General features: G+C 39.8%; 1 protein-coding gene and 1 long non-coding RNA gene across 17 annotated transcripts in view; both read left to right on the top strand.

Annotated features, from left to right (window-relative positions):
- DCAF5 (DDB1 and CUL4 associated factor 5) overlaps positions 1 to 13,452 on the top strand; it is a 101,283-nt gene that overhangs the window by 68,068 nt on the left and 19,763 nt on the right. For all 16 annotated transcript variants that reach the window (XM_015143949.3, XM_015143947.3, XM_077938474.1 and 13 more), the window contains 1 exon segment: positions 7,328 to 7,394. In XM_015143949.3, coding sequence (XP_014999435.1) covers positions 7,328 to 7,394 — 67 coding nt within the window.
- Positions 7,697 to 13,406, top strand: LOC144330330 (uncharacterized). The gene is made up of 2 exons (XR_013396395.1): positions 7,697 to 10,142; positions 12,212 to 13,406. It is a non-coding gene; the product is annotated as an uncharacterized LOC144330330 (long non-coding RNA).

The following is a 13,452-nucleotide window of genomic DNA, read 5'->3' as shown; positions in this document are numbered from 1 at the left end:
GAAAATAATGTTACTTCCTCAGAATGCTGGGACACCTTTTCTTGAATGAAGAGTATAAATACTCATATATGGACTGAAGTGAGTGCTACCATCTCCTCACTCCCCAGTCCTCACATACAAAAACTGAAGCCCATGGAAGGGGGCTAATGGTTAATGGCCCCTCATCTTGCTCAGGTTTCCAAAATGGTTGGCCAAATAAAGATTCATGTTTCTGGTCACTTTGTTATAACCACCTGTTGGTAATTTACAGCATTTTTTTCCTTTTCTGTTGATTATTTGACTGTTATTGGCTGCCTTTATGGAATATTCCTTTATTAATAGAATTTTTTCTACACAGAACCCATAAAGGTTGGTTATTTTAATAAACTGAAAGATTCCAGAAGCCTAATGGAGCTGAAATGGCAAATGGCTCAAAGCAGCAAGAATAATGTAACTTCACATGCAAAAATAGTGTTAAGCTTATGGGTATGCATATTTGTATGCTTTTATTGGGAGGCAATGAAATTTCTCTTACCACAAATAAAATAAATCTATGGCTTTGCCCGTTTCCAAAGAAAATTTGCTCTGATTGCTTTGTATTTGTGGCAAGCACTGGTTATAAATGGTATGATCAAAGGTATATTATATGCCAATTAGCAAACCTTTTTCTGGAAATAGTCATCTAGAGAGCATATCACAGAGTTTTCAATCACAATGTTTTTCCCCTTCTGACAGAAGGTCAGGGGAAAATAAGAACTATGTTTGATTTAAATTTAAATAGCAGTCTCTGTGATGTTACTGATCCAGGCTAGCGAGCCATCTGGTTTTTCTGTCGTAGTCAATACAGCTAATTAGACAGGCATGCCATTTACTGGAGAATAATTAATCAATTACTATGGAAGGAGCCTTTGGAGAGAACTGGGTAAATTGATCAGTACTCAATGAATAGTAACTGATTGATATGTTTCCTTCGTCATCAACAGATGTTGGAGAATATCAAATCCTGTGTAAGCATGCACCACAAACACACACATACACACAAATACACACACACATTTTCTATAAAGGTCAATGGATTGACAGAGGACATTTGGGTCAGTGAGACAGTGACAGATACCAATCAGTAATCTTTTTCAATGTTGTTCTTGGTGGTGGTCGTGATGGTGGTTCCTTCCTGAAATCTATTGAGAGGGAGTTGTTGATCTGTTCCTATGCTTGAGCAAGTTAGTATCTCCATACTGACAGTGGATTGGATGAAACCCCACCATGCACTGGCCTCAGGTTAACCCTACTTTAAATGTCTAGATCAGTAAACATTCAGATTAGTAAATAGCTTGCCCTCTTGGACCATAGAATGAATGAAAAGTGAGGTGAATCAGAATGTGGCCAACTTTTAACCTTTGTGGCCAGCTGGGAAGGATTAGGGATAATGTGTGTCCACACAACAACTCACGTTCATTTTAGCATTGATATTTCCCGCCTTACCCACAAAACCAAACAAAAATTAAATATATCTTCCACTCTGATCTAATTATAGTCTATGGATCTCCTACTTCCTCCTCAACTCAGGGTGTTTTGGAAAATGGAGACTTTATTGCCTAGATAATGAAGTATCTAAAACATTCTTTCTTCCTCTTGGAGCCCCGCCCTGTTCTTCTCAATAGAATATAAGATAAAAGGCTCTGTGAAGTGAGTTTCGTTTTTTTGTTTTTTATTTTCTCTTATATTCTTTTAAATCTTATTATTTCTTATTATTTATTTTTTCCTCTTACATTTGTTATTGCCTTTTTTTTTTTTTTTTTAAGCACAGAAGCAGAACATGAAGTGAGTTTTTAATTTGTGGTTTCCCCCTCAATGTTTAGAATGATATTAAAAAAATAACTTAGAGAAGGCAATGAATTCTTCATATTCATGTCCCCATTTGGCCACAAACTTCTTATCACCTTATTTAGTTTTTGCCTTTCCAAAGTTGAATAGTAATTTTTAGTTTTTTTCACAGTAGTGTATGAAATATGAACGTTGGTTGTGAAGTCATAAAAAATATGAAACATAGGAATTTGGGGTAACCAATTTTTCTATTAAGTTTCTATAGCTTGCCTATTTATATAGAAGTATCTGCTGCTGAGCCTTTCTGTTATCTAGGCCAGAAGCACTTTACTCCAGGTCAGCTTCAGACCCCAAACACCAGATTTCCTGGGTGAGAATGAGCAGGTACTGTTTGAAATTAGATCATCAAGATAAAGAAAAGACAGAGGGAAAAGCCTGTGCCTCCAATTTCACCTCTTGAGGTGAAGTCCAGTTTTCTGGTTAATTGAAATAATTACTGTGTTTCTTAAGTTTTAATATAATGAAGTACTTTGGGTTTGTTTCTTTTGGTAGTGAAGCAGTGCCATGGGCACTGTTTGATCTTTGTTTTCTTGCTTATATTTCCTTGTATCCTTCAGCAAATATTTGTAAGATGGCCCACCTAGACCTGCAGTGTCCTGGTGGTCCTTTTAAGCACTAACCATCAGCAAGGCCCCACTCGGTGGCCCTAGCCAGCCTGAGTCTGGGAGGGGATGACCCTTTCAACATAGCTTTAGAAGACAGGAATGTTTCTAGCTGCTCTTATGATAGTAAATGTATCTCTGTACTCAGCTCACTTGAAATAATCTTTATTTCCACAAAATTAAAAAAAAAAAGACAAAAGAGCTCTTAATGGCTACCTTATATTTTAAAATAGCCAGAACTCTGTCCGCTCTCCTGGAATACTTTTCTCCCAGATATCCACATAACTTGCTCCCTCATTTCCTTCAAGGCTCTATTCAAAATACCATTTTATCAAAGAGGCCTTCTGTGACCACCCTCTGTAAAACGGAAACTAACACGCCAACCCCCAGCACCCCCTATATGCGCTAACCTGCTGTTTAATTTTTCTCTATAATACTTGTCACCACTGGATACATTATATATGTTTTTTTGTGTTTAACTTTTTTTGCTCTCCCCATATTATATAGGTCTATAATATTTTCCCCCTCCCATCAATAGAATGTAAGCTTCATAAGACAGGAACAGGGTCTCTTTTGATCAACTCTGCCTTCCCTTCCCTGGAACAATGCCTAACATGTATTAGACATTCAATAAATATTTGTTTAATGAATAAAGGAATGACCTCACTTTTATTTCTGTCCTTATAGTCAGCAGTACCCAGGCAGCCAACTTTTAATGCTAGAAGGCATCCAGCAGACAACCGTGAAATGCCATAATGAATTCCGCAGGACAGTTTTGTGATTCCAGAGTGTGTGAACACTTAAATGCCCTCACTAGATGGCAGTGAGGCAAGACGCGCCCCCTTAAAAATCATCCCGAGCTGTTCTCTTGTGGTGGGTGGAAGAACAGTTCCAAGAGGAAGAGAGGTCAGGAGTTCCCTTTATCCCTAAGAGGAAGCCTGTACATTTTATGCATTTTCTGCATATTTTGGGAGCTGTCATATTAAACCCAACAGGCCTTAACTCTGGGAGAGTTTTCTTCCTTCTAAGGCAGTCTTCTGAGTCAGCATTCTGTCTGGGAATCCCGTTTTCCCTTCTCATGGCTTTGTCCTGGTGAATAGCTGAACAACTAGGAAAGCGCTGATGCTTCACAATGAAATAGTAAAACTCCTGATAAGCCCACTGGGCTCAATCTTTTTAAATATTATTTTTTGTTTGTTTAGTTTGCAGTGGTATGGGGGGCAGGGTAGCAGGAATTCCACATGAAGTTCATAGCCTCTTTTAAACACGTAACAGGTAACAGGAAATGGTGGCGCCCGCCTGTAGTCCCAGCCGCTGGGGAGGCTGAGGCATGAGAATCGCTTGAATCCGGGAGGTGAAGGTTGCAGTGAGCTGAGGTTGCACCACTGTACTCCAGCCTGGGCGGCAAAAACTCTGTCTCAAAAAAAAAAAAAAGTGTACATTAAATATATACATTTACATTGTTGTGTAACCATCACCACCATCCATCTCTAGAACTTCTTCTTCATCTCAAACTGAAACTCTGTGCCCACTAAACATCACCTCCCCATTTCCCCTCCCACTAGGCCCTGTCAACCACCATTCTACTTTGTGTCTGAATTTTCATGACTACTGTAGTAGGATCATATAGTATTTGTCTTTTTGTGACTGGCTTATTTTGGTTAGCATGATGTGATGTCCTCAGAGTTGATCCATGTTGTAGCATGTGTCTGAATGTCCTTCCTTGTTAAGACTGAATGATGTTGATGGACACATAGGGGATGATTCCACCTCTTGGCCATTGTAAACAGTGCTGCTATGAACATAGGTTGCAAGTATCTCTAATCTTGTTTTCAGTACTTTTGAATGTATACCCAGAATTGGAATTGCTGGATCATATGATAATTCTATCTTTAATTTTGGGGGGAACTATTTTGTGGGTCTTTGTTTTGTTTTTGATAGTAACCATTCTAATGGGTATGAGGTGGTATCTCATTGTTTTGATTTGCATTTCCCTAATGATCGGTGATGTTGAACATCTTTTCATGTGCTTATTGGCCATTTGTATATGGCCATGTTCTACTTCTTTGGAGAAATGTCTATTTAAGTCCTTGGCCCATTTTTTAAATCATGGTTTTTCATTGTTGTTGTTGTTTAGGAAGCTTTTAAATTAAAGTTTAACAAGATGAGCCTTATGAGTTTCCTTGTCTTGAGCATGTTTGTGGAGTGACTTATGAAATCACTTGGGCTAGCAGCTTAGGGACTTTTTGGGTCTAATCCAGCTTCCAACATTCCTTCACAGAGTAATCACAGAATCTTAGAATTAAATGAGCCTCACAGAGCTACCAGTCCAGTTCTCTCCTTTCGCAGATAAGGAAACTGAGCCTACTGCTTTTTCCACTGTGCCCTTATTACCTAATCCCTATAGACAGCATTTTCTTCATCTTTAAACCTACCTGTCTTTGCCTTTTTTCTCATGTTCCTACAAGTGTTTTGAAGGCTAGAAAATTGATTTTAAATGATTGCACAGTATTTAGTAATTTATGTTAGGTAAGAGGTTGTGTGCATGTTGGACTTATACTTTTTGGGGATTGTTTGATGTCGTTTTCAAGTATGACATTTTCTTTAGAAAACTCTAGACCTGGCCAGGCACTGTAGCCTATGCCTATAATCCCGACACATTGGGAGGCTGAGGCAGGAGGATCACTTGAGCCCAGAAGTTTGAGACCAGCCTGGGCAATGAAAGTGAGACCCCTGTCTCCACAAAATATTAGCTGGGTGTGGTGGTGCCTGCCTGTAGTCCCAGCTACTCTGGAGGCTAAGACAGGACGATCATTTGAGCCTAGGAGGTCGAGGCTGCAATGAGCAATGATTGTGCCACTGCACTCCAGCCTGGGTGACAGAGCGAGACCCTGTCTCATAAATAAATAAATGAATAGATAGGCTACGTGTCGTGGTGCGTGCCTGTTATCCATCTACTGGGGAGGCTGAGGCGGGAGGATCACTTGAGCCCAGGAAGTGGAGACTGCAGTGAGCCATGATCATGCCACTGCACTCTAGCATGGGCAACACAGCAAGACGCTGTCACATACACACACACACAAAAGGAAAACAGTAGACCTTTCTTTTTCAGGGAAATGAGCAGATGGGGGCAAAAGACAGGAAGAAGTAATGCTGACCTCAACTTAAAGTAAAACACTTATGTTAATCTTTGGAAATAAATGAACTCTCAGAATTACTCTCTGGTTGCTATAAGACAATGTTAGAGAATGCTTTTATGAGTTCACATTAGAGTAAATCTGGTACAGTGTCCTTTTTGAGATCAAGCAGTTTGGAGCTGCCACATAAAAGACCACTGCTTATGCCCAGGCACTAATTCATGGCTATGTTGGTGATGGCTTCCTGCTCAAAGGTATCAGCTGGCAGTAGAGAAGTTCAGGATACTTGGCCTTATGTAAAAGATCTCTGGGAAGCTCCTAGTTTTTACATTCTGCATTAAAATTTTTTTAAATTGTGGTAAAATATACATAACATGAGATTTACCATTAGAAATCCACAGCTCAGTGGCATTAAGTACAATCACATTGCTGTGCAGCCGTCACCACTATCCACCTTCAGAACTTCTTCATCATCCCAGACTGAAACTCCCCAACAAACAATAACTCTTTATTCTCCCTCCTCCCAGCCCCTGGCAATCACTTGCTCTTTCTGTGAATTTTACTACTCTCAGTGCCTCATATAAGTGGAGTCATACAGTATCTGTCTTTTTGTTTCTGCCTTATTTCATTTAGTATAATGTCACGGTTTATCCCTGTTGTAGCATGTGTCAGAATTTCCTTCCTTTTAAAGGCTGAATAATATTCCATTGTATGTATTACCACATTTTGTTTATCCATTCGTCTCTCAGTAGACCCTTGGGTTGTTTCCACCTTTTGGCTATTATGAATAATGCTGCTATGAAAATGGGTATACAGATATCTCTTAGAGTCCCGGCTTTCAATTCTTGGATATATACCTAGGATTGTAATTGTTGCATCATATGGTAGTTCTATATTTAACTTGTTGAGGAATTGCCATATTGTTTTCTACAGTAGCTGCACTTACTCATTCCCACCAGCAATGCACAAGAGTTCCCACTTTCTCCACATCCTTGCCAATACTTGTCTTTTTTTTTTTTTTTTTTTTTTTGGTAATAGTCATCCTAATGGGTGTGAAATAGTATTTCATTGTGGTTTTGATTTGCATTTTTCTAATTATTAGTGATGTTGAGCATCTTTTCATGTACTTACTAGCCATTTGTATATTTCTTTGGAGAACTGTCTAATTTGCACCTTTTTGAATTAGGTCATTTTTTCGTTGTTGCTGAGTTTAGCTAACATGCCTTTTGATTTGCAGGTATTTTTAAGAGGGTGTTTACTGTGTGGTGCCTTATAAATATATGCCCATTTATGTTGTTTATTTAAAAGAAATCTCTGTACAGATAGATATATTAAAAATCAATATGTTTAGGCCAATTGTGGTGACTCACACCTGTAATCCCAGCACTTTGGGAGGCCAAGGTGGGCGGATCACCTGAGGTCAGGAGTTTGAGACCAGCCTGGCCAACATGGTGAAACCCCATCTTTACTGAAAAATACAAAAAATTAGCTGGGCGTGGTGGCACGCACCTGTAGTCCCAGCTACTCAGGAAGTTGAGGCAGGAGAATCACTTGAGCCCAGGAGTCAGAGGTTGCAGTGAGCTGAGATTGCACCACTGCATTCCAGTCTGGACAACAGAGCAAGACTCCATCTCAAAAAAAATTAATATGTTTATTATTATATTATATATTGTATTTATTCTATGTTATATAATGTTATCTATATTTTTTTTGTTCCAACAGTATATCCTTTCAGGCTCTGATGACTTCAACCTGTATATGTGGAGAATTCCTGCAGATCCAGAAGCAGGTGAGTATATCCTTCACATGAACATACTGCTATTGCTGGCTCTGTTGACCTTTGGTATGCTGTGCCCTGAGGGGACAGATCTTTAGCAGTAGAGGACAACACTTCTCTTCTGACATAAGCTGTGACCAAAGGAAATTTAAAAATAAAAATTATAAACCAGATTAAACTATATCCCTCAGACATAGCTTTATCTGACATAAATGATGCTTAGATTTTTTTTTTCCTCCTAAGAACCTTTCTTCAGACTTCATAGATCTCCTTTATGTCCTTTATTTCCAATCTCCTCCTATTTCAAACCTGGATTTTTTTTTTTTTTTTTTTGAGATGGAGTTTCTCTCTTGTTGCCCAAGCCAGAGTGCATTGGTGGTATCTCAGCTCACTGCAACCTCTGCCTCCCAGATTCAAGTGATTCTCCTGCCTCAGCCTCCTGAGCAGCTGGGATTACAGGCACACGCCACCACACTGGCTAATTTTTTGTATTTTTAGTAGAAACAGGGTTTCACCATGTTGGCCAGGCTGGTCTCGAACTCCTGACCTCAGATGATCTCCCCTCCTCAGCCTCCCAAAGTGTTGGAATTACAGGCGTGAGCCACCATGCCCAGCCCACACCTGGAATGTTTTTGTCTTGCTTTTACGTGCTTTGCTTTTATTATCCATCTTCATATTCTTGCTTATTACTCTACAAACAGTTGGTAAGGCTCTTTCTTTCCTTTGTCCTCCCTGGTCATGTTAACTAAAGGGAGGCTTTCTCTGTTGATGGACAGGTATGTTCCCTGGGGCTTTGTTGACCCAGGATGTCAGAGAAATTAGGAAGAAATATTTCTACATTTTTTTGTAGTTGTATTCTGAAAAAAGCCTACAGCTTTCCATAAATTTGTATTTAAGCCATCTGAGCTTTCAAAAGTGTGGATCATACCTCTTCGTTCTTTTTACTTACTGTTTTTTTTCTTTTTTTTACCTTTTTTTTCTTAGGATGGTTTGTTTCTTAATCTTCATTCTTGATAATAGTGTCTTCATGTGCTCAATGAGTGTTACCTAATGGTAGAAAAATGTCTGTTTTTAATACTCAAACAGCTCAATATAGCCATCTGTTCCAGGTGATACATGACATTAAGCTGAAAAATGGCCTTTAGGAAAATTAGAGGACTATGCCCAGTATATTACACAAAACATGTCTATAGTAGTGCTCAGAGTTTAGGGAAGTTCTTGGCTGTTGCTGAATTAACAATATTCTTACCAAATATCTGCCTTTCAAAACCTGTTGAGGCCCACTTTTGGCATAACTCAACATTTGCTGCGGTCTAGTTACTAAACAAGTTACAAAAGGGCTTTTCCCCTTCTAGAATTTAGAAAGCATGAGTGAAATAGCTTACCTTTGAAGCACAAGCAAATGGAACAGCCAGTAGTCTACCTGAACAAAAAGTGAAGTTCTAGCACTTGAGGTGGTTGTAGATACAAGTCTCTCACCCCTGTAAATCCTAGCTTGATTCGTTGAGAAGTAATCTTTGGGTTTAATTGTATCTTTTACCTGATCTTGGAAAGCTTTTAATTATTAAGTTAGTATGACTTTAAAAATAGAATGTGGATAATCCTTCTTCTCCTCAGGACTATTCTCTGGAATCTTTTTCAAGTTTGAATAGAGACAATAGGAAAGAATTAGCAATAGTATCGTAGGTTTTCTTCTTCTCCCTGCTGCTTTCTTTTTTTTTTTTTTTTTTTTGTAAGAGATAGGGTCTCACTCTCTTGCCCAGGCTGGAGTGGAGTGGCATGACCTTGGTTCACTGTAGCCTCAAACTCTGGGCTTAAGTGATTATCCCACCTTGGCCTCCCAAAGTGCTGGAAGTATAGGCATGAGCCACTGTGGCTGGCCCCCTGCTGCTTTCTTTACTGATTTAGGATATGGACCATCTAGTCTGCCAGAGCTGCAGTAACAAAGTATCACAGACTGGGTGGCTTAACAGAAATTTATTTTCTCACAGTTCTGCAGGCTAGAAGTCCACGATCAAGGTGCTGGCAGGTTTGATTTCTCTCGATGTCTCTCTCCTTGGCCACCTTCTCACTATGTTCTCACTTTTCTCTGTGCACATGCATCCCTAGTGTCCCTTGCCCTTCTTATAAGGAAGTTCTCATGTCACCTTCTAGATGTTCTCCAGAGATAGTACCCCTAAGTTTAGTTAGTAGTTCCTTAAAAAATAATTATGTCAATTCCTCTGCTGTACTGATTTTCTCTCCTGAATTTGTTCTACCCCTGTTTATGGATTAATGGAATACATCTAGCAGATTTAGTCTGACCAGGCCAGATAAGAATCTTTGGCTGCTTTATTCTAAAGTGCACTATGCAGTGTTTCAGAAAGTACACCCAGTGTCACATAAGCTTTTTTAGAGGCCACAGAACCCATGATCTATTAATACTTTCCACATGGGCTGTGGTTGGTTCTGCATCCCCATCCTTTACTTGGTAGTTGGGCTTCTTTGTGCACAAGGACAAGACCTTATGACTATCCCTGTTGTTGGATTCACTAACTGTAATTGAGGGTTTGTTTTCTCTGTATCGCTCTTCAGCTCACATCGTCAATCACAGCAAGTCTGTCCCTTTGATCATCATCTTGCTCTGTATGTATCTAAAGTATCTTTTAAGATTATTTTTTGCATGTCTTGACTCATTTGGGGATTCAGCCCTTCTGCCACTATTCTGACAGATCCCACCCACATTTTTTTTTCTTTTCTCTCTCTTTAAAAAAGAAAAAAGTCAGGGTCTCGCTATGTTGCCCAGGCTGGAGTGCAGTGGCTATTCACAGACACAATCATAGCATACTACATACAGCCTTGAGCTCCTGGGCTGAAGCAATCCTCCTGCCTAAGCCTCCCAAGTATCTGGGACTACAGGTGCGCATCACTGTGCCTGGTCTCTTTTATTTTTTCGTATTCATGGATCTTCTCTTTTTCTTTCTATTCTTCCTTCTTGTTCTTTTTTATTACCTCCACTATTTTTGTAATTAAATACTTTTTTTATCAAAGTAATAGAGCTATATAATTTTTAAATCAAATATTATAAAGCTTATTTTTTAAAAGCACAGCAATCCCTTTCTCTACCTTTGCCTATAACATGCTTATATTTTTGGATTTTCAATATTAGACATTCTGTGTTGACTTTCTACTATTGAAATCAATCAGTTTCCCAAGAGAGGAATCTTCATTCTCCTACCTAGAGAGTATTTGCCTGGTAATTAATCTATGGCTCTAAGAGCCAAATAGGGAAATGAGGCTGTGGGTCTTACAGATCTATATGAAGACTTTTGTTTAATCCTACCCCGCAACTGTACCTTATATCCCCAGTCTAAAACCTCCTTTGGGTCAGTGTCAGTGCCAGACTTCTGCTTATGTGGGGAAAGGATGGTTTCCTGGCCATGTGGACTCAAGGGAAGAGTTTTACCCATGCTTTATACATGGTTTTAACTTCTCCTGTTTTCAGCCGTACTCTTCAACCTGGCTTCAGGAATATTGGTACCTCTCATTTTTATATGTAATGCCTCAATTTTTAAATGTTGGCAATTAATGCATAGCTATAAAAAATATTTAGCAAAGTTCAGTAAGCCTAACAAGGTATCTGTGGGCTGGATGCATCCCTTGAGTTCTAACTTTGAATGCTTAGATGAGGAAAATCTTGTCAGAAACTCTTAATCCAATCTAATGTATTTTTGACTTAAATAATCATGGGCCAACGATAAGTGTGTACACATTCATTCATTCATTCATTTTCTCTCTCTTTCCCTCTTTCTCTCACCTATTGGATATATGATTCTAAGACAGGCTAAGGCCGGGCGCGGTGGCTCAAGCCTGTAATCCCAGCACTTTGGGAGGCCGAGGCGGGTGGATCACGAGGTCAGGAGATCGAGACCATCCCTGGCTAACATGGTGAAACCCCGTCTCTACTAAAAATACAAAAAACTAGCCGGGCGTGGTGGCGGGCGCCTGTAGTCCCAGCTACTCGGAGGCTGAGGCAGGAGAATGGCGTGAACCCAGGAGGCGGAGCTTGCAGTGAGCCGAGATCGCGCCACTGCGCCCCAGCCTGGGCGACACAGCGAGACTCCATCTCAAAAAAAAAAAAAAAAAAGACAGGCTAGTAAGGGAAAGCTGATTTGCCATTGTATACCTAATGACATAATCAGAACTAGACTCTAGATGACAAGCAGTCAGCATTTATTTGATGCCTGCTGTGTGTTTCATGTGCGTGCCAAGTGCTGAGAGAACGAGATGGAGAGCAGTCCTGAGTGTTAGCCAAAGTCAAAGCCATCTTTTTCTTCTGCACGCTCCTGCTCAGGAAGACTGTTAATCAGTCTTTGTTTTTTTGCTATACAAACTCCAAAGAGATTAAATTTATTTGCAGTATAAACAGTACTATATAGGTCTTTCCAACGGGACTTCCTAGTGGGCTGAGGAGATCATTTCAGTATATAAGACTTATATCTACTATAAAACTTGCTACCAGGGAAGATCAGGTCCAATTTTTTAGTTGATTTTAAATAACTCATTCTAAAAATCCCTTTAAAAATTAGAGGAAGGGGCCAGGTGCAGTGGCTCATGCCTATAATCCTGGCACTTTGGGAGGCTGAGGGGGGCGGATCACTTGAGGTCAGGAGTTTGAGACCAACCTGGCTGACATAGTGAAACACTGTATTTACTAAAAATTCAAAAATTAGCCGGGCATAGTGGTGCACACCCATCATCCCAGCTACTTGGGAGGCTGTGGCAGGAGAATCGCTTGAACCCGGGAGGGAGAGGTTGCAATGAGCCGAGATCGCACCACTGCACTCCAGCCTGGGTGACAGAGGAGACTCCAGCTCAAAAAATAAAAATAAGAATTAGAGGAAGGAATAGAACTAGAACTGGGAACTTTGCTGTGGCAAAGAAAAAGTCCATTGGAATATGTCTGTGACCTCTAAAGTAGGTAGGAAGGACACCTGTTTTTATATGGCAATTCTGAAAATAAAATAAATAGACTAGCAGTTACATATAGAGCCAGTGTTACATATTGAAAGGAGCATTAGACTTAAAATCATACCTGGATTCAAGTCCTCTAACTTGAACTTAACTACCACTAACTACATGACTGATTTTTAGCAAGTTACATAATAGTATTTGTCTGAGCCTCAGTTTCTTATATAAAATGTCTCCCTCCCCTGCCTTATATTGTGTGATGATTTAATAATCTTGGAAGCTTTCTGAAAACAATGCATATTCAAATATAAGACATTGTTACTGCTATGTATAGTAAGATCAGTGTAGATCCATCATTTCCAAAGCATTTTTTCCCTAGTAAGTTAAGTATGGAAGTAATGGATTTGGCAATGTGGGGGGAAGGTTGGTAGGTGTCTCTTAAAAATATTTATTTTGCCTTTCCCTTCTCTTTCCCTGAATTCTTGTTAGAAAGGGCTTTAGGGTTTTCACAGGTCAAGTTGCTTTTCTTGAGCTACCTGTTACTCTTAAGACCTTCTTATTTATGGAAAGAAGCATAATGTGATAGAGTTGTTAGGACTGGCTTTAAATTCCTGATCCATTTATCTTCCAACTGGGGGCTTTGGAAAAATTTCCTAATCTTACCAAACTCCTGTGAAATAAGGATTTTAACACCACCACCAATAATAGTACTTTCTTAGGATTATTGTGAGAGTACTTAGTAGCTACTGAATGACTGTTATTCCTCACTAAGAAAACCTTCTCGGCTGGGCACAGTGGCACATGCATGTAATCCCAGCACTTCAGGAGGCTGAGGTGGGAGGATCGCTTGATGCCTCAGGATTTTGAGACCATCCTGAGCAACATAGTGGAACCCTGTCTTCACAAAATTTTTTTTTAAAACTAACTGCTACTGGGCACAATGGCTTGTACCTTTAATCCTGGCACTTTGGGAGGCTGAGGCAGGAAGATTAGTTGAGCCCATGAGTTTGAGACCAGCCTGAGCAACACAGCAAGACTGCGTTTCTAATAATAAAAAGAAAGAAAGAAAGAAAACTGGGCATGGTGGCATATGCCTGTAGTCCCAGTTGCTCAGGAGGCT

Source organism: Macaca mulatta, chromosome 7 (genome assembly GCF_049350105.2).
Source record: "Macaca mulatta isolate MMU2019108-1 chromosome 7, T2T-MMU8v2.0, whole genome shotgun sequence".
Classification (NCBI taxonomy): domain Eukaryota; kingdom Metazoa; phylum Chordata; class Mammalia; order Primates; family Cercopithecidae; genus Macaca; species Macaca mulatta.
This window is presented reverse-complemented; position numbering and strand designations above follow the sequence as displayed.